Source organism: Malaclemys terrapin, chromosome 4 (genome assembly GCF_027887155.1).
Source record: "Malaclemys terrapin pileata isolate rMalTer1 chromosome 4, rMalTer1.hap1, whole genome shotgun sequence".
NCBI lineage: Eukaryota > Metazoa > Chordata > Testudines > Emydidae > Malaclemys > Malaclemys terrapin.
Genome location: NC_071508.1, coordinates 64,833,767 through 64,855,395, shown reverse-complemented (window position 1 = coordinate 64,855,395; position 21,629 = coordinate 64,833,767). Strand labels below are relative to the sequence as shown.

General features: G+C 41.4%; 1 protein-coding gene across 2 annotated transcripts in view; it reads left to right on the top strand.

Annotated features, from left to right (window-relative positions):
• The window catches only part of METTL15 (methyltransferase like 15), a 198,852-nt gene that overhangs the window by 163,100 nt on the left and 14,123 nt on the right, over positions 1–21,629 (top strand). For both annotated transcript variants that reach the window (XM_054028663.1, XM_054028664.1), the window contains 2 exons: positions 16,667–16,858; positions 18,929–19,107. In XM_054028663.1, coding sequence (XP_053884638.1) covers positions 16,667–16,858; positions 18,929–19,107 — 371 coding nt within the window. The remainder of the gene's footprint in view (positions 1–16,666; positions 16,859–18,928; positions 19,108–21,629) is intronic.

The window sequence follows — 21,629 nt, the reverse complement described above, 5'->3', positions numbered from 1 at the left end:
TGAAGCTGCTCAGTTGATGAACTAGTGAAAAATACCCACAGATAGGGACGTGAATAAGGTGATGAATGTGTAACCCCCTGCCCGATGATGTTGGCAGCAACAAGGACCGGGGTCCATATCTACATGTTCCTCTTAAAATTACGAAACAAGCCCATCTCAAGCTTCTAGCCAGAAATCCTAGAAAACTAATTGCCACTCCTGGGTCCTCTGAGGCTATGCTTCCCCACGCTAAAGCATTGAATATATAAGAAGTGTATAAGAAAAGAAACATTTATTAAGAGGAGAGGGAACATAGCATTAATTTTGGGAAACACCGCAACAATGACTCAAAAATATGCAAACAATAATAAACACCCACCTCCAATTACCTTGGGTAGTAGTCCTTTGCCTCAGCTTTTAGTGATTTCACTGAGTAGTGGGGAATGTCACTTCTTCCTCCCCTGTGTTGTCTTGCACTAGAACACTGTACCCACACTATGTCTAAGCCTGAGCCCCCCAGATCAACATATCAGTGATTTCAGCTCTTATGGTCACTGAGAAGAAACAAGGACTATCAATTGATTCTAGTTAGCTCTGTCTTTAAATACTGGACGGAGAGGGTCAAATGGCATCTAGGACCTTTTGAACAGAGTCTTTACCACTACATAAGACACCTGCATCAATCTTCCTTGCCTTTCACTTGGATCTGGCATCACTACCCCATACTTAGCAAGTAAGATTACATTTACGGTGACCCTCTCAATTAGGGTATGTTAAGTACAGTCCTCTGCTCTTCAATCATACAATAAGGATAACAATATTTCATTATCCCCACATCCAAAATTGAAGTGAATTTAACCCAAAACAGCCAAAATGGATCACTTTGGCAAAGCAGGTATGTTTGCAGATCACCTAGGCAAAGTAGGTGTGTCCGTGCAAATACAGCCTCACATCTTTACCCTCAGTTCATCAATAGGTGGCGAGAATAAGCTCATTCAGACCACTGGCTTGCGAACAGTCACTTTTTTAAAAGTGATTTTACTGCTGTCAGTATGACCTGTTACAAGAGGTAAAGATGATGCAACTGTTGTTTTAACAAATGGCAAATCAATTGTTATAGACTTCAACAGATCAGTTGGTTGCTTATAAGCAACGACAGCATCTGCTACTGATGTTCTTATAACTATCTATAACACAGATTACTTGTGTAATATGCTTATATCCTATATGAATAATGTATTAACTTTTTACAATTTAAAATATAACTTTAATGTTTAGTGTGACCATATTATCTAAAATGCTGGTGCAGATTAATATTTATTGTGTTGGAGAATAAGTTCACAAAGGCATTTTCATAGCATGCAGTAAAAGTGTCCACATGGAAAGATAGTGAGGAGTAACTAGCATGCTGTAACTTCACATCCTAACTTGGATGTGTAACTTCTCATGTAAACAAGCCCTAAATCTCTTTAAAAATAAGTTCAGTAACATAAGAGCATAATTTACTACCCTTTATTCAGCAGAACTTTGCAGTACTTATGAAACTAGCAAATACATTTTCTCAAATTACAATGAGGCTCATCATTTTCTACTTTGAAAACTGCCCATGTAGTTACCATCTGGGATCTGAAAAGTCTATTGATTTTGAGTATACAAAAAATGTTTATCTTCTTGACCTTTAATTTAACCAAAAATAGAGACAAAGTTGATTCAGTACTGACATTTAAAAATTTTTATTGGATAGAATATGCTTGCTGTGGAATAAATATAATGTGTTCAACAGACAATTCCTGCCATAACTATGCTTTAGATTGACTAAATACATTTTCCTATTTTAAAAAAGATAAACATTTAAAAAATAGCGTGACCAGTAGATGTTTTTTGGTCTATCTAGGTGTCTGTGTGGTCCCCATCACTGTAGCATCTAAGCACAGGTCACATGGTCCATTATATAAAATCTGGATGTTTGGTGTTGTATAGCTGAAATTATGCTAACACACTGTGATGGGGTGGACTAGGCCAGAGGCCCCTGCTGGAGGCCTCAGGGTCCTGCCACACCCTCCCCCAGAGAAGAACAGAAGGGAAGTCCTCCAATCAGACAAACAGCGACCAGTCAGGTTTCAGGAGGGCTGTATAAAAAGGAGCAGCATTGACAGAGTCAGTCAGTTGCTGCCTGGAGCTGGAAGAGGGAGGACCATTTTCCTGGCTGGCTGAAAGTACAGCAGGACCATGGACGTCTCAGTGTGGGCAGGGCTAAGGGGTAGGCCCTGGCTGGCTGCGTGGACTGAGTAAGGACTGAGCTCAGGGAGGCTGCAGGAAGACAGTGTCTCCAGGGAGGAAGCCCTGGGGTATGGCCCGATACCTGAGCCAGGAAAAGGTAAAGACTATATGCCCTGTAAGGGGTTTGTTCTGTTCTGCCTATAGACAGTGTGTGTGACTCGGCCAGAGGGCTGAGTCACTGAAAACCTGCCAAAACCTCCCTCTCGACCGGGGAGAGGGGCCACTTGTGAGAGGCAGATGCCACCCCATTCCACAAACTGAGTGACTGCAGTCAATCAGGGGGGCACTCGCAAGAGACTGGTACTAATCCTGTTACACACATCCAGAGCATGGGATGGGTATGTGTGGAATTTATACATCTAAATAATCTACAAAGTGATTTTGTCTGAGGTAATCTAAAATCTCAGACAGCTGTGTTTGGGGATGACTTGGCCAAGAGGTTCTATAAGCATCACTCTTTGGGGCTGGGTTAAATGTGTTTTGAAGAAGGGCAGCTGTATCCTGTAGGTACTGTTGGGTGGTGTGAGGAGGAAGAGGGGAAGCTCTGCTGTTTGGAGGCTAGGGGAGAACAACTGAGGTAAGAGGAGGAGTCAGCATGAGTTGAGAGGCAGGCAGATCAGAGGTGGGAGGAGGTAGAAAAAAGAAAATTCTCTAGGCAAGTATATTCGTCTTTAGTTCAGACAATGTGAGATGTTCAGTGTTCTAAATGTTAATTTAGGAAGTTGGCATGTTTTTGAATCTAGAGTCTGCCACTCAAATTCTATGAAGAATCTTATTTAACCTATACTTGACCTCTTGAACATAATTTATTTGAGAGTATGCGATTATTAAATGTACAGTCCAGTTCATATAGGGTATCAAACAAACAATTACAACCATAGTCATGGGGACCTCATACTGAAATAAATCTTTCCTGAACCCCTCTTCTGATCTTCAAAGAAACCCCCCAACCTCTCCAAACTCATCATCAGAAGCAGGCTTCCCACAGACTAGGACACACCAACTCAAAGTAGCACCAGACCCTACCAGAACAACAGATGCAATAGCTGTAGACGTATCTTCACTGTGTCAATGGACAACACCCCCACAGCACACCTTTCAAGATTCATGGGCCCTACACATGCCTATCACAAGTTATAGTGTGCCTCATCCAATGCACTAAATGCCCCAAATCAACTTTGTGGGTGAAACGAAACAATCACTGCACTCTTGAATGAACTCTCACAGAAAAATGATAAAAGACAAAAACATCATATCACCTGTGGGTGAACACTTTTCACAAAGCAATTACTCTATATCTGACCTCACAGTCCTCATCTTCAAAGGAAACCTGCACAATACCTTCAAAAGACAGGCCTGGAAGTTTACATTCATAACTTTGCTAGATACTAAAAATCATGGACTGAACAGAGACACTGGATTTATGGTTCATTACAGCATCCTCCCCTCCATGACTGGAGAGGTGTTAATAAGCCACTTCTTCGAGTAGTATCCCTCTGGGTGCTCCACTGTAGGTATGCTTGCATCCCTGTGCTGCTGACTGGAAAATTTTGGTAGCAGTGTCCGTTGGTCCCACACATTCGCTGTCTCTCCTTGTGCTGCGCCACCAGACTAGCCAGCACACGCTGGCTAACCCTCCTCAGTTCCTTCTCAACTGCCCTTGGCTAGAGACAGGCCCATTGACAGTCCATTAAGACTGTTGTCTTAATCTACGAACCTACAGTTAGTCTCCTAGTTGTAGTTTTTCCACCTTTTCTTTATTTTATCCTTAAAAATTAAAACAAAAAGACTTTATATTTTTTCCCAACCTTTTCTTCCCCATTGAGACCCTTTTCCCCCAATGGGATAAGCCCAGTTCATCAGACTTCAAGAAGTGCCTTACTTGTAAAGAGATGATCCTGATCCTGGATAAGTACTTTCAGTGCATTCACTGCCTCAGGGAAGGCCCTATACAACAGAAGTGTGGTCTTTGCCAACAACTCCAGCCATGATCCCGCAAAGACTGAGAACTCGGTCAGAAGATTATCTTCATGGAGGTAGCTCTCTGACCCCAGTTGCTTGGTAGATTTGAGTCTTCTCCACAGCATTCTACATTGAAAGGCTGCGAATTGAAGAAGCAGGTTGCAGACCCCTCTCACAAATCATATAAGAAGAGAGTAGGAAGCCCCCTAGCAAGCCCTGAGATAGCCACAAGCCATCACCATCTCACTCGGTATCTTCAAGACCATTGGCACCGAGGCCATCTCAGTCCAGGATCCATAGCTCACAGAAACAAACAGGTACCACTGACAGGCCCACAGACCCAATAGACACAGGCACCGAGTCATCGGCACCAAAGGACAAGTAGTAAGCACTCATCTAAGAAGACGCTCCCAGTATATGAGCCCACATTGGTACTGCCAGCAATAGTTCACCCAGCACAGGATCAACTAGTGCGGACAAGGTCCCCGGCATTGATACCAGGATGATCGGTAAAGGCAGAACTCCACCATTCAAGAGACCTCCACATTCCGGCTGCATCGGAGTCTCTTCCTCTCGGCACTGAGCCTTTACCAAGCACGGGAAGTATCCTTGTTGCCATGCAATGCCCCTTTGCTGTCTAGCAAGTGTTCAGACAGCGAGCTTGAAGAGCTAGTGTCCCAGTACTCCTCCCAAGCTCCATATACTGTTCACTACCAACAGAGCCCAAGTATATATACACACAGATGGTTTCAACACCACCATCCTGGTACAGCCACCTACAAGCGCCATCACCACCCCACTGGCCATATTAGGACCTTTTGGTGGCGTACCGCCACTTCTGGAGTTCCAAGCCTTGTCCAAGAACCCTTGAGGCACACTCCCTCAGTTGCACCATCCAGGGCTTTGGAAATACCTCAAGGTTTAGAGGAACAGGAAGCCAGTACTGAGGAGGAAGTGACTCCAAGGACCATATACTCCTCCTCTCCAAATGAAACCATCATGCCTTCTCCACCATCTTTGGACAATTTTCATCTCTTTCAGGAACTGGCAAAGAGGGTGGCAGACACTCTCCAGATTCTATTGGAGGAAGTCAAGGATACCCACCATCAACTTCTTGATATCCTCCATTTTTTGGTCTCCTCAAAGATCTCCCTCCTAATTAATGAGTCCATTTTAGACTTGGCAAAGACCATGTGGCAAACCCCAGCATCAGTGGCCCCAACCTGCAAGAGAGCGAACAAAAATACTATGTACCCACCAAGGATTTTGAATTTCTTTTCTTTCCCCACGCCAACTCCATGGTTTTGGACACTGTCAACTCTTGTAGCTGACCACACCAGTCTATGGCTTCTTCCTGCCACAGGGATTGGAAGTGCCTTGATCTGTTCAGTAGGAAAGCATACTCCTCAGCCACTCTACAATTTCGTATCGCCAAGTACCAGGCCCTCATGACAAATGAGATTACATAAATTACTCAAAGCTGAATGACTTTATTGAAAATATGCCAGAAGTACATCATGACTCACTCAAGGCCATTATACAGGAATATAGTAGTGTTGTATATACGGTATTGTATATACAATCTGCCCTTGATGCAGCTGATGCAGCAGCTAGGACCATCTCCACTGTTGTGGTGATGCAATAAGCATCATGGCTTCATTTGTCAGGATTCCCAAAAGAGGTGCAGTCTACAGTTGAGGACCTTCACTTTGAGGGCACAAAGCTCTTCACTGAGAAGACTGATTCCTCCCTTCACACCCTGAAGGACTCCAGGGCTACCTCCAGTCACTAGGTGTCTATACACCAGGAAAAAAAAAAACACGACTATTTAGTCCCCAATCCCAGATAAATTACACACGTCTCAGTACCAGCCTCAGCGCCACTATGAGCAGCAAAGAAAGAAAGGGAAATTCCCTAAATGCAAACCCTGTGGCCCAGAATCTTCATCCCAGCCTTCTACATCTAAACACCGATGGGCAGGTCAAGGCACCATTAGACCACTCCTCCCGACTGATACAGCTGATCATCATTCCACACCCATTTGGCCACCAATTGGCAGAGTTCAACAGTCCCTGGGAATGCATAACATTGGACCGATGGGTCCTAGAGATTGTCCAAACTAGGTACTACATTTGTTTTATCTCCCTACCCTCTCCACAACACCCCTTCCGATCCCCCTTCAGGGACCTTCCTCACGAGAGTATACTGCAACAAGATATCACTATCTCCAGCTAGGAGCCATAGACCCAGTACCTCAATATCTACAAAGCAAGGGGTTCTACTCTTGTTATTTCCTAAAACCTAAAAGGAGGGGAGTTTGCAGACCCATACTAGACCTCAGAGCTCTCAACAAGTTTGTTAAAGTTCAAAAGTTTAACATGGTTGCCTTTATCAACAACCATTCCAGCATTGGAACAGGGAGACTGGTTTTTGGCCCTAGACTTCCAGGACGCTTATTTTCACATCTCAATCCTATTGGCTCACAGACAGTTTCTCAGATTCATGCTGGGACACAACCACTACCAATACAGAGTGCTCTCCTTCAGGCTATCATTGGCCCCAAGAGTATTTTTCAAGGCTCTCTCAATGGTGGGCACTCCTTTATGCTCTCAAGGGATAATGATTTACCCATATCTGTACGATTGTCTCCCCGGATTCCAGTCTCTCTGGGAGGCTCACAAAGTCACCGACACTACGATATATTTGTTTACAGAACTGGGGCTACAGATCAACACCCAGAAGTCAATCCTCACTCCAGTGCAATGCCTGGAATTCATAGGGGCTAACCTTGATGCGTTACAAGCCAAAGCCCTCTTACATCAACACAGGTTCCTATCCTTCAACACCGTTCAAAGCAGCCCACAAATACCGGCCAGGCTTTGCCTCCAACTCTTGGGACAGATGGCACCAGGCACAGCGATGATACTTCATGCCAGGCTTCACATGTGATGTCTCCAAATGTAGTTCAGACCAATCTACAGACCAACAAGTTGGACAAACCACTATCACTTCCCCCCAGGATCAGAAACTCCTTAAACTGGTAGAAAGACCCAGCCAACATTTGCAAAGGGACCCCCTTCTTGCAAACATCATAGTCGTTGCTCCTCACCACCAACGCATCACTCATAGGCTAGGGCGCACATCACAATGGTTTCATGACACAAGGCAAATGGTCACCTGGGGAGATATCCCTCCACATCAGTCTCCTTGAGTTAAGAGTGATCAGGAATGACCACGCCCATTTCCTCCCACTGATCAAAGGATTGCACACAAAGATCTTGACAGACAACATTGACTGTACGTACTACATCAGTCGGCAGTGTCGAGCCATATTGCCCTACCTATGCACAGAAACAATGAGATTATGGAATTGGTGCATCTCCCACAACGTTACACTGTCCGCGGCATACCTCCTCAAAACTTGATAGCGGACAGTCTGAGTCGCAAACTCCTACACGGCCATGAATGGGAGATACACCCGTCAGTACTTCATGATTTATTCAGACAATAGGGGACACCATCTACAGATCTGTTCACCACTCACCTGAACAAGAAGTCCATGCTACTGCTCCAGAGTGGGGATAGGACAACATTCCTGAGGTGATGCTGTCCTCCTCCCCTGCAACAGGGACCTTCTCCATGGGTTCTCAACCATTTTTTTTCGGAAGCCCCCACAACATACTATAAAAATTCCACAGCCCGTCTGTGCTACAACAACTGTATTTCTGCATATAAAACACACCTGGTACCCTTACTTGTCACAGCTTGTGACGTGTCCACCGATCTCTCTCCCGGCCATTCTGCACCTCCTCTCACAGACTTTTTAATGTTCAACCTAAACAGTCCTTACTGCGATTTAAGCCCATTGTGTCTTGTCCTATCCTCAGAGGATAAGGAGAAAAATTTTTCTCCCTCTTCCTTGTAACAATCTTTTATGTACTTGAAAACCGTTATCATGTCCCCTCTCCGTCTTCTCTTTTCCAGACTAATCAAACCCAGTTTTTTCAATCTTCCCTCATAGGTCATGTTTTCTAGACCATTACTCATTTTTGTTGCTGTCCTCTGGACTTTCTCCAATTTGTCCACATCTTTCCTGAAATGTGGCACCTAGAACTGGATACAATACTTCAGTTGAGGCCTAATCAGCGCCTGATTAGGAAGAGAGTAGAAGAATTACTTCTTGTGTCTTGCTTACAACAGTCCTGCTAAAACATCTGTCAAGGCTAATTCCCCGCTCTGGCACTCCAAGTGCAGAAGGTGGGGGGCCTGCAAGGATTCTAAAAATTAATTCTGCCCACTCCTGGCTTGTATTAAAATCCCAAGATTACATTTTTTTCTGACCTTGGATTGGTAGATACTGCCACCACCCAAGTGCAGAACCCCTTTAAGAGCCCAGGAAGGCGCCCTTGGGAATTCCTTCCTGTGGGGTGCCCTCAAGCCCTTTCATCCCCCTCCCCTTCCGGGGAAGAGCTGAGAAAGAAAGAAAAAAAAGGAAATCAGCTGTTGCCACGAGTTAATTAAACAACATGTGCACAAACCTCTTAAGACACAAAAATCCAATTCTGTTCTTAAAAAGGTAAATTTTATTTAAAAAAAACATCTGGAAACTCAGGCTATTAATAGATTTTAAAAGAGTAACTACAAGGATTAAGCATGAAGAATAGCTTTCTTGAGGTCCCGCTTAAAGGTTACAAGCAAAACAAAAGCATCTGGGGTTAGCGCAGAGGAGTCTACAAGCCATAAAGAAATAAAAAGAGAGAAACCTAATCGCATTTTCCTAGACATTTCCTGATCTACTTACATATTTGGGGTTTCAAATGAGTAATTTCTAGGTATGATACCAATGATTTTTCATATCTGGCCCCAAGCTTTTTACAGCATAGCTGTTGCCTTGTCTGCCTCTCCCCGGAAGAACAACCACAGACAGACAAAAGGGGAGTCTTGTTTCAATTTTAAAAAGTTCTAGCCTTCCCATTGGCTCTTTTGGCCAGGTGCCCACTCACTTCTTTTTACTTATGCATAGCAGTGAGACTTTTTAACCCTTTACAGGTACAGCAATTAGAGAACAGCTACTAAGAGGGATTTTATAGCTACTGGCTGGCTGGGGGTCCATAAAAGGGAGCTACCTCCTCCCTTCATTTATCACAATATACCAGAATGATGTTTGCTTTTTTTGCAACAGTGTTACTATTGACTCATATTTTGCTTGTGAGCCATTATTACCCCCCAGATTCCTTTCTGCAGTACTCCTTCCTAGGTAATCATTTCCCATTTTTTATGTGTGCAACTGATTATTCCTTCCGAAGTGGAGTGTTTTGTATTTGTCCTTATTGAATTTCATCCTGTTTACTTCAGACCATTTCTCCAGTTTGTTCAGATAATTTTGAATTTTAATCCTATCCTCCAAAGTACTTGCAACCCCTCCCAGCGTGGTATCGTTCACAAAGTGTACTTTCTATGCCATTATCATTGATGAAGACATAAATGGTCCAGGTTTCAGATTTGGTGCATGTCCCAACATATCTTCCCCAGCTTCCGCGACACTTTAACATATCCTAGACTATGCTTTAACCCTAAAACGGTCCGGACTGTGAATACGCTCTCTCAGTGTCCACCTAGTGGCTATTGCAGCTTTCCACCAACCTGTAGAGAGGTATTCAGCGCTATCATGCCCAACTATTAAAAGTTTCCTCAAGTAAACCCCTTTTCACAATTTCAACTTCCTATCCCGAGGTGGGACCTAAACCTGGTATTGAAAGGACTGACTAGGCCTCCCTTCAAACCCATGACCCAATTAGTCGCTGACGTACCTATCAATGAAAAAGGCCTTGCTGGTAGTGATTACCTTGGTCATGAGAATAGGAAAGATATCAGTCCTCCCTACATAGTATTTTTTCCAGCCAAGGTTACCCTCATTTCATCCCTAAGGTAACTTCTCAGTTTCACATGAATCAGTTGATTCACCTTCTAATCTTCTACCCCAAGCCTCACCGAGACAACAGTGAGGCTATATTACATACGCTGGATTTCAGGAGGGCCCTGGCCTTCTACCTGGATCTGACAAAAGCCTTCAGGAAGTCCCCTAGGTTTTTCCTCTCCATGGCAGAAAGATCCCAGGGTTCAGAATATCAGCCCAAAGACTGTCCAAGTGGGTCCCAAACTGTACCACACATTGCTACAAAACCCTCCAGATACCATTCGTACATACGCCACAATATCAGTCTCCTCATCCATTGCCTTCCTCAAGAATTTCCCTGTCTCAGAGATCTGTAGAGTGGTGACGTGGGTGTCAGTCCACACTTTTGCAGAACACTATGCAATCACTTGGGACTCCACCTCCAATGCCATCTTCGGCTCCACGGTGTCATCAGTAACTGACCGGACTCTGAAGTCCCGGCCATCTAGAAGGGGCACTGCTTGGGAGTCACCTACAATGGAGCACCCATAGGGACACTACTCAAAGAAGTAATTACCTTGTGCAGTAATGATGGTTCTTAGAGATGTGTGTACCTATGGGTACTCCACAACCCATCCTTCCCCTTTGGAGTTCTTGTCTTGACTCTGCAGTAGAGAAGGCACTGAGGAGGGTTAGCCCGCGTGTGCTGTCTAGCCTCGTGGTGCAGCTCAAGGAGAGACAGTGCATGTGCTGGCCCAACGGACACTGCTACTGAAGTTCTCTGATCAGCAGCGCAGGGATGCAGACACACCTACAATGGAGCACCGATAGAAAGAGACATCTCGAAGAACCATCATTATTGCACAAGGCACGTAACTTCTTGATTGCTCCTTTGAAACAGGTGTTAACTATGTATGCTAAACAATGTGTTCCACCTTCTATTTAGCTTTAACTACATTTCCCAGACTTGAAGAAGAGCTGTATGTAGCTCAAAAGCTTGTCTCTCTCTCATCAACAGAAGTTCGTCCTATAAAAGATTTTACCTCGCCCACCTTGTCTCTCAAATATCTTGGGACTGTAGCAGAGCGGACTCACCCCTGTGGCACCTCCTGCTGGTGACTTCTGGGAATTAGCTTGTTCCAGCTCTGGAGCGGCCTCTGCAGGCCAGTGAGCCACCTGTCCTCTGGCCCCCGTGTCCCTCCCTGGACCCCGGTGCCCTTTTACCTGGGGTGCTGCCCCCTGGCAGTAACCCCACAGTCTTAGGGTCTCCGCTCCCCAGGGAACCCCACCCACTATTCCCACCTCACCTCAGTATACAGCCAGTCATTGTCTAGCCCCCTCGCCCTGGGGCAGACTGCAGTATCAGCCTACTCATCACTGGCAAGGTTGGGTTTGGACCTGCTGCCTTTGCCTACCCCTGGAATGCCCTCTGCCACCCCCAGTACCTTTTAGCCCCAAGCTAGGCCACAGCCTGGGGCTTTCCAGGCTGGAGCTCCCCAGCTCCTCTGCCTTTCCCCAGCCCTGCTCCGCTCAGGTACCCTGTATCTAGCTCCCTGCAGCCAGGCCCATCTCCCTCTGAACGCAGAGAGAGACTGTTGAGCTCCTGGCTCACATCCTTTTTATACAGGCCAGCTGTGGCCTGATCGGGGTGTGGCCCAGCTGCGGCTGCTTCCCCAATCAGCCGAGCTTTTAGAGCTGCAGGCCTCTCCAGGGCTGCTTTTACCACTGCAGCCCTCTTTCAGGGCTGATTTCAAGCCCTTCAGGGCAGGAGCGGGGTAACCACCCCGCTACAGGGACAAACATGGCTAAAGTAGAGTTCATACACATTTAAGATCAAATTTCTGTGGTCTTCATTTGCAGCAGGAAGTTATGAATCGCAGGTCTTAAATTTGAAAATGTGAACTTCCTCTGAAGTGTGTATTAAAAGAAAGTGGTTATTTAACACTTCCTCCACCCCTCATTTTTCATTTTGTTACCCGCCTGAGATTGATGCATAGCTTTGGAACCTGGAAAGACAAAATCTAACCTGGGCCTAGCAGTTCTTTCAGAAGTGGGTATATGGACATCGGTTTGTGCATCCTGTGTCCTTTGGATTACAGTGGGAGGTTGTTCCTTCTGAGATCTAAAAATGGTGCATTCAGGAATTTACATTTAAAGATGTCAAGTTGGTAAATATGTGTCATTTCATTTCTTTTCTTTTGCTAAGATAAACATTGTGGTAGCAGTCTCTCAATCTAAGATTGTTTAATTGTTGGCTGTTACTTTAGAGAATGGAGGATTATATATGGAGGGGGGATGTTTTGCTTAAAACAGTCCTAACAGTTTGGAATGAGGAGGCTGAAAGGCTCAAGGAGTTAGAAATGGGATACAGAGCCTTTTATTTCTAGGTCACTGGTTTGAATCCAGCCCAAATCAATACTGAGTGAAAATCATTGCTGTTTGACAGCTAGCTGTTCAGTGACCAAGATGACATGAGTCAATGATATAAACTCAGCTGTAGACAGGTGTTCATTACAGTTGGCACTCATTGGCATCTGTGTCGGCAATCTCAAAAGGCAACCGCCAGCTAGAGGTACATTAAGCGACATAATTACAGCATCATAAGCGCTAGTGTGCACAGCACTGTGTCGGCGGGAGAGCTTCTCCTGCTGATATAGCTATCACCACTTGTTGGGGTGGATTAATTATGTCAACAGGAGAACGATTCTCCCGTCAGCATAGAATGACTACACGAGAGAATTTACAGCAGCGTAGCTGCATCGGTACAGCAGTGCGCTATAAGGTCTCTAGTGTAGACATAGCCTAAACTGCTGCCTAATATTGTATGCTGTTATACACTGCCATGCGTCACTCCAGGTTGATTACATTTCACTGTGTGAAGGGATCCCTACAGAGCATTTCTTATAAAACAAAACAAAAAACTTCCTTGGGACGTAAGCTGTTATGTAAATGTAAATCATCATTAGAAATTCTTTAAAGCCATTGTTTTTAGATAACAGTCTTTCAAGAATGTTAAATAAGATTGGCAAACAAAGAATCTTTTAAAAGATTAGATGTTTGAAATATGAGTAGAATAGCCTGAGTAAGCAGCATCAGGATAATTGTAGAGAAGAGGAATGATGTTTTTACAGTTACAGGGCAAACTGCACTTAACACCCTTTTAATCCCTCTTGAGTTGCACCCCTTAGGTGACAGGACTGGCTTCCTGCACCTCACTCGGTGTGGTACCAGATGGTCCAGCCACCTAGGACTGAGTCACTGGGCCGCAGCCTAGAATCATAGAATCATAGAATATCAGGGTTGGAAGGGACCTCAAGAGGTCATCTAGTCCAACCCCCTGCTCAAAGCCTCTTAATGTATCAGGCCCATCTGTGGTTGGAACCTGCAACCCCTTTTCTTTCAGGGACCTGTGACTAGTGAGTTGATTAAAGCAATTAAAAAACAGTGTCTTCAGAACAAAGCATTATTTATTAGGGCTGTCGATTAATTGCAGTTAACTCACGCAATTAACTCAAAAAGATTAATCTCAATTAAAAAAATTAATCGTGATTAATCACAGTTTTAATCGCATCGTTAAACAATAGAATACCAATTGAAATTTATTAAATATTTTTGGATATTTTTCTACATTTTCAAATATCTTGATTTCAGTTACAACACAGAATACAAAGTGTACAGTGCTCATTTTATATTATTATTTTTCATTACAAATATTTGCACTGTACAAATTATAAACAAAAGAAACAGTATTTTTCATTTCATCTTATACAAGTACTGTACTGCAATCTCCTTGTCGTGAAAGTGCAACTTACAAATGTAGATTTTTTTTGTTACATAACTGCACTCATAAACAAAACAATACAAAACTTTAGAGCCTACAAGTCCACTCAGTCCCACTTCTCGTTCAACCAATCGCAAAAACAAATAAGTTTATCTTCCATAAATGTAAACAGTGCTTCCTGCTTCTTATTTAGAATGTCACTTGAAAGTGAGAACAGGCGTTTGCATGAGACTTTTGTAGCTGGCATTGCAAGGTGTTGTGGAAGCAAAAAAAGAACTGTCATGCATTGCAATTCCCTTCCTGTTAGTTCTTTTTTTGCTTCCACAGTATTTACATGCCTGATATGCTAAACATTCATATGCCCCTTCATATTTCAGCCACCATTCCAGAGGACGTGCTTCCATGCTGATGATGCTCATTTAAAAAAAAAAGTGTTTATTTAAATTATATAATTAAATTCTCCTTGGGGGGAAAATTTAATGTATCCGGCTCTATTTTACCTGCATTCTGCCATATATTTCATGTTATAGCAGTCCCAGATGATGACTCAGCACATGTTGTTCATTTTTAAGAATACTTTCGCTGCAATTTGACAAAATGCAAAGAAGGTACCAATGTGAGATTTCTAAAGATAGCTACAGCACTCGACCCATGGTTTAAGAATTTGAAGTGCCGTCCAAAATCTGAGAGGGACGAGATGTGGAGCATGCTTTCAGAAGTCTTAAAAGAGCAACAATCCAATGTGGAAACTACAGAACCCGAATCACCAAAAAAGAAAATCAACCTTCTGCTGGTGACATCTGATTCAGATGATGAAAATGAACATGTGTCAGTCCGTACTGCTTTGGATTGTTATCGAGAGGAACCCGTCATCAGCATGGAAGCATGTCCCTTGGAATGGTGGTTGAAGCATGAAGGGACATATGAATTTTTAGCACATCTGGCATGTAAATATCTTGTGACATCGGCTACAACAGTGTCATGAGAATGCCTGTTCTCACTTTCAGGTGACATTGTGAAAAAGAAGCGGGCAGCATTATCTCCTGCAAATGTAAACCAACTTGTTTGTCTGAGCGATTGGCTGAACAGGAAATAGGACTGAGTGAACTTGTAGGCTCTAAAGTTTTACATTGTTTTATTTTTGAATACAGTTATTTTTTTAACATAAGTCTACATTTGTAAGTTCAATTTTCATGATAAAGAGATTGCACTACAGTACTTGTATGAGGTGAATTGAAAAATACTATTTCTTTTGTTTTTTACAGTACAAATATTTGTAATAAAAATAAATAGAAAGTGAGCACAGTACACTTTGTATTCTGTTATAATTGCAATCAATATATTTGAAAATGTAGTAAACATCCAAAATATATTTAAATAAATGGTATTCTATTATTGTGTGACAGTGCGATTAATCGCATGATTAACTGTGATTAATTTTTTTTAATCACTTGACAGCCCTATTTTTTATTCCTTCCTCCCAAGGTACAAAGCACATACAGCAAGGGGTAAAAACAATAAAAAGGTATAACCCTAACCCTAAGTCTGGATCTTACTTATCCTTAATCTTTCCTTGCCAGCTTTTGCAAGTTTCTCTCAGCATAGCTAACCCCCATCTCTGGCTGGGAGAAACAGACTGTCCTGTTCACAGCAGGCTCTCTGTCTCTGTCTGTTTTTTCTGACACTCTCTGAGAAACCTCTGGCCACTCACTCAACTTCCATACTTTTCTAGACCCTAGATATTCTAATATTTTACCATTCCTTCCCTTTGATCTCTGTCATCTCAGCCATAGCAAAACAGCTATGTCACCACAGTTGGAGTGGAGGAGTCTTTTCTTAGCTATTATGTTTGAGTGTTTGTTGGGATGAGCCTTCGCCATTGTTTTACCTTTCCTGCTTGTTCCTCTAACAACCACTTTTGATGTAACTCCATAGGAAGTAACCCATCATAAACTCATACACAGAGGCATGCACCATATTCATAACAAATAATATAGATATTCTCACTTTGTCACGTCTAATTGGTTTTTGGATGATATTAATATGCTAGTTGGAAAGGATGCTGGGGAAAATTGATAAATTTCTCAGAGTTGTCTTAAATGTAAGTTAAAATATTGAATGTCTGAGTAGGTATATCAAATGAATCACCACTTTTTTCAAGGCTATGAAATCCTATTCCTATTATGCTGAACATCAGTATACGCATTTAATGGTGTATTGTACAGTTTTATATTTAGGGTGCTTGTGTGTGGGCAAATAACCTTCATGTAATATTTGTTTGTTCCCTTTTTTCTAGTAGTAAGGAACTGTGATTATAATTTTTGTTGTGATCGAATTTTTTTAAATGATTTTTGTTTGGTTTTTTTAATGTTCTTGTTTTTATTTCTTGTTTCTCATTTTTCTTTGTTTGGATTAATAAAAGTAGTGGGCCCTTCTCACTTATACCAGTTGAAAACTGGAGTAATTCTGTTGCAGTTAGTGGAGTTGCATTAATGTAAATCTGGTCTGAGAGGAAAACTAGACCTAAGGTAAAACTTTGAAAAGTGCCTGAGTCCTGTTTTCAAAGTGACTTATGTGTCTAAGTGTCACTGACACTTTGGCTCCTAAATTCCTGAGTCTGTTTTGAAAATGGGACTGAGAAGCCTAAGTCACTTATATGGTTTTGCAAATTTTATTCCAATTTTTTGTTCATTTCCTACTTTAAAAGGGAAGAAATATTGCACTATTAACATTCAGATTGACACTTTTTATTTGTGATCCTCTTATAGGAAACAGATTCAGGCTCTTCTAGGGCAGTTTAGCCAAGCAGAAACCTTATTAATCTCAGCTGGAGTAGAGCCAGGAATGCTAGATGGAGTTCTTTTGGATGCTGGGTGTTCCTCTATGCAGCTTGATACTCCTGAAAGAGGTTTTTCCCTGCGAAAGGATGGCCCTTTGGATATGAGGATGGATAGTGGCAGGTATGTATTGATCAAACATTTCTTCTCACAACAAGAAATCAATTTCTCAACAACACTCTGAATTTAATTTCCTTTTTAGGTTGCAGAATTCCCATCACACGCCCACATCTAACTCTGCACATACATAATAAATCAGCTTTGTTCTTTTGCCATAGAGGCTCATCTAGTTCTCAGGATTTAGGGCCAGATTCCAATCTCGCTTACTCCAGCATAAAGTGAAGGTACTTCTGGGTTTCAGTGATGGAAGGTCAGAATTTGACTATTAGGCTTTCCATACTTAAGGTTAAAAACAATGAATAATAACAATAATTAAAACAAGCATCTTTAATTTTGTTAAGCAGACCGTGATGTAGAATATAAATGAAATTGTAACTGAGAAGGTGGTTTATCATCTAGGTGAAATGAGGATGCTTAAGTATAAGTAAAGTTCTAACAGATTTCTTTTAACCTTAGTAGCTACTCTGAAGATGGGCATGTGCTAACCTCTACAAAGAAACGGCAGTGAGCCTATCAATTAAATTACAATGGCAACACTGCTTTCAAGGCATTAAATATTCTACCACTACTTGCATGCTTACTGTAAGCAATTCATTAACGTTGTTCTATGTTTCATAGCAAGCAGATCAGAATGCCTTACTTTATACTCAAATTAACAAGTAGTAAAAAAAAAAAAAACCTTTATATTTAATTGATTAGAGTCATTGCTGAATATAATCTGGAAGGTGGAATGCAATGCTAATCATAAATAGTAATGTTTTCTATGTATATAGCAACTGTCACCTGAAGGGACCCAGTGCCTTTCATGGGGAATATGCCTTATTACAGAAAACACCAAATATGCAGTCACCTCTGTTGTATGGATGATGGTAATTAACTGAGACATAGCATGCTGCACACCTATAAGGGAATGGGAAATTCTGGCCAAAAATAATGGGACAAACTTGTGTTCTTAGAATATAAGCCATGGTATTGTTAATGTTCACACATAGCCAATGGTACCTCAGTTTCTAAGAAACTATCTCAAAGACTGACACAGTAAACTGCATGATACGCAATATAGTCAACTCTAGGATGAACAGCTGAGATCTTACTGGGTTCAAGCCTGTGGTTTCAAGGAATGTAAACCTGAGGTTTTTGCCGCTAAAATACCCCTGCTGGTATATGAACTTGCATGATAAGAATAAAGAATGACTGGGATAAAACGGGCATATATTGTACAGTTGAGGATAAATATACAGGGCAAATAGTATCTTAAGTTTGGTTATTTTCTGTAAGATATTGCGGAGAAATAATAAAATACTGAAAAGTATTCTGCCTATCTGTTCCTTTGTAGAAGAGGCAAGTCTGTGAAATAGTTGAATTAGATTGAGCAGTCTCTGCACATTACTGAATACCCATGCAGTGTATATAAAAGACCTTGAATGATTTCAATAAAGAAAGTTGTACAGGTTAAAGAAATATTGATGACTATGGGATATTTTGTTTGCCTTTTGGTAGATAGTTACAAATATCCTTTTCTTTCAAAATACTTTTGAATTTAAATTGAGATACCTTTAAGTGACAGTACAGGAAATTATCTTCATAAGGGATCATTTTTCATAGCACTGCATATAAGGGGAAAGATCCTTGAGATTAGTTCCTCTGTATTCTGAGTGGAAAACAGAACAAATAATGCAAGATGACTAAAACCAACACATAAGAAATGAGTTCATATTTTGAAGATATCTACATAAAGGCAATCTTACAGCCTTTCAATTTTAGAAAAATACTTGAACTACAGCTAATCTTTGTCAACTCATTAATGTTAAAAGTTTATGGTAGTACCTGAAGTTTCAGCTATTCTTTATTGCTAATTAATGTTAAGGAAGACACTCCATCTGAAGTAATAAGACGGGATTTAAAAGGTAGAAGCTATTTCCGTTTTCACAGGATTGCTTTCTCTTATTTTAAAACCTCAAAGGCACTTGCATGCAGTGTGTGTGTTTGACTTTATGTCTCAATGCTATGAAGCTTCACCTCTTGTCAATGAAAACTGACGTCAGTGAACTAATTGGCTCTTCTTGTGCGTAGGTATCCTGACATGCCCACTGCTGCTGATGTTGTGAATGCTTTAGATCAACAGGCGCTTGCGTCCATCCTGAGAACATACGGGGAGGAGAGGCACGCCAAGAAAATAGCTTCAGCAGTCGTTCAGGCACGCAGCATCTACCCCATCACCAGAACTCAGCAGCTTGCCAGCATTGTTGCAGGTACCCTCATTAATTCTGAACAGTGTCTGAGAGAGAAAAAATATTAATCCCCAAAGTCCCAGAGGGATCTATTTGTTCTTGAAATCATGCAGGATCTAATCCTGTCTATCCTTCTCTGATGTGTTGTTTTGTTTTGTGAGCTCCCTTTTTTTATATGCTGTGGCTTCCTGATTAGTTTAATAATAGATTTTACATGAAGTGATTTATCATTTTTGCCCACCAAGGTGAAACATTGAATGACAACCACAGAGGGAATTCTTTATCACTACTGTTGATAAGCCCTCAATTATCAGATCTACTTTATATTTTTGAGGTGTGGGGGTGGTAGTACCATGACACTGCCCAACAACTGAAATAAAATAGATTAGCTCATATTTTTCTTCTAAACAGCCAGCTAATGAAGAGTAAAATGATGTGTAGGTTATTTCACTTTGTGAACACTAACTAGATCAGCCTGAAGGGCTTAATGAAACACTTCATCTTAGTTGCTGTTCACCATAAACCTTCTGAACTGAATGTAGCTAGGAGGTGCTTTGTTGCAGGCAGGAATTGTTTCATAGCTGTGCCCTATGATGAAAGTTTTCCAAGCCAAAATACAATTTCTGTAGCTGCTTAAGACAGTTCCATTGGACAATCCCTAGTCTTGTCAGAAATACATCTAAAGGAGTGAAACTCTTGTATCTCTAGCTAGGGAAACTATCTTCTAATGTAATGTATTTTGGTTTATGGTTGCTGTTGGCTTATTAATAATGGAGAAGTTCTTAAGTAATCTTAGAACTCTCAAATGAAAGGTTTAGCACCATTTTAATAATATAGGCTGTTTAGGCAAGTTATATGGTGAAATCATATACACCTGAACTTTAGCCATAAAAGACGTGAAATGATTAAAGCTCTGGAAGAAGTATGAAGATACTATTGCTGTAGAAAGATCACATTGTAAGCATACTATATGAAAACAATGTAATGACAAAGAGGTGGGATCAGTTGATCAATATATAAACCTTAAATAAAATCTGACAATTCTGTATTTAAAAAGTAGCCATTTCCATCTACATTTAGTGGTAGTGATTTAATTTGCTTGTCAGACACATGCTTCTTTCTAGAGCTGTTAATTAAAACAGTATGTCATTGTTTATGAACTTAAAGCAGCTACCCTGATGCTGTGTTAAATTTTTAATAAGCTGTATGTCTTAAAAATACTATACAAGTTAATATTGTTATGAACTAAATAAAAGTGTCAGCACATTAGATTACCAGTTCCAGGTAAAAGACAATGGTCAAATTTGCAGCAGTGTTGAATCGGTTACCTTTGAATCATAGCCTTAACTGCCACTTCTTCTGTTATTTTAAATCCCTTGCTGTACATTATGTAGTTTTGACAGGTATATCAATATGATAAAATGCATGCCAAAGAAATTTATCAAATGACATTTTATATCAGGATTTTTCCTTTTAATAAGTACAACTTCTGTCTACCAACATGTACAAAACACATATACTTACCAAACATCTCTCTATATAGAATAGGCAAGTAATTAAAATTGGTTTAGCCCATTCTTTCAGTCTATGCTTAGGGAGAACTCCCTGGATTTCAGTGTGAATCTGCACCGAGTAAGAAGTTCAGGACTGGCTCTTATTAAGCTTTTGTAAATTGTTTATACCTTAAGGTATAACGAACAGTATTACATATAGTATAGAATAGTACATGTAATACCATAGTATAGAATACATAGGTATAGAATTTTTTTTAATTATTTCTTTTAATGTTCTTGTTTTTATTTCTTGTTTCTCATTTTTCTTTGTTTGGATGAATAAAAGTAGTGGGCCCTTCTCACTTCTCAGGGAATTCTACTACCTAATTCTAGGAGCTTCCATGGCTTTTAGTTCTGATGGTCTCCTGCATGGCCACAAGGTGCCCTGCAACACGAGACCTCTCGGAGCCTTCCTCCTATTGAAGTAGAATCTTCAGGAGAACTTCCTCCCTTTTCCGTTCACTCTCCCTACTCTCATCCTGAAATTGTTGTGGGGGTGTCAACATACAAAAACCCTCACCACAAAGAATCCCCTCACAGAGACTCCTGCAATGCAGATCATTGTGGACGCTTTGCTATCAGGTTGAAGAGCACCTATGGTGCACAAATATCACTGAGTAAATGGTCCAAATGAGAGAGAAAACAGAACATCAGAGGGATAGAACTGACAGCAATTAGCAATACTGTAGTTTAATCCTTTACCTGACATCCAAATCTGTCCTTCTACAAAATGACTGCCATGCAATGTTTGTCAGGAAACCAGAGCCTGAGGGTCAGGGAACATACTCACAGAATCTTTCTCTAGATAGAACAGAAGAAACTCTAGGTATCTAAGATTGATGTCCAGGGTAAATGCATGTACAATTAAATTGGTTAAGCCATCTAGCCTTCTGTCTAAAGGCATAAAAACTCAACCAGATAATTAAAAACTTGATGTTCAGGATATTGGGGACTGCACCTCCAAAAGCAAGAAGAAACTAATCACTTTTT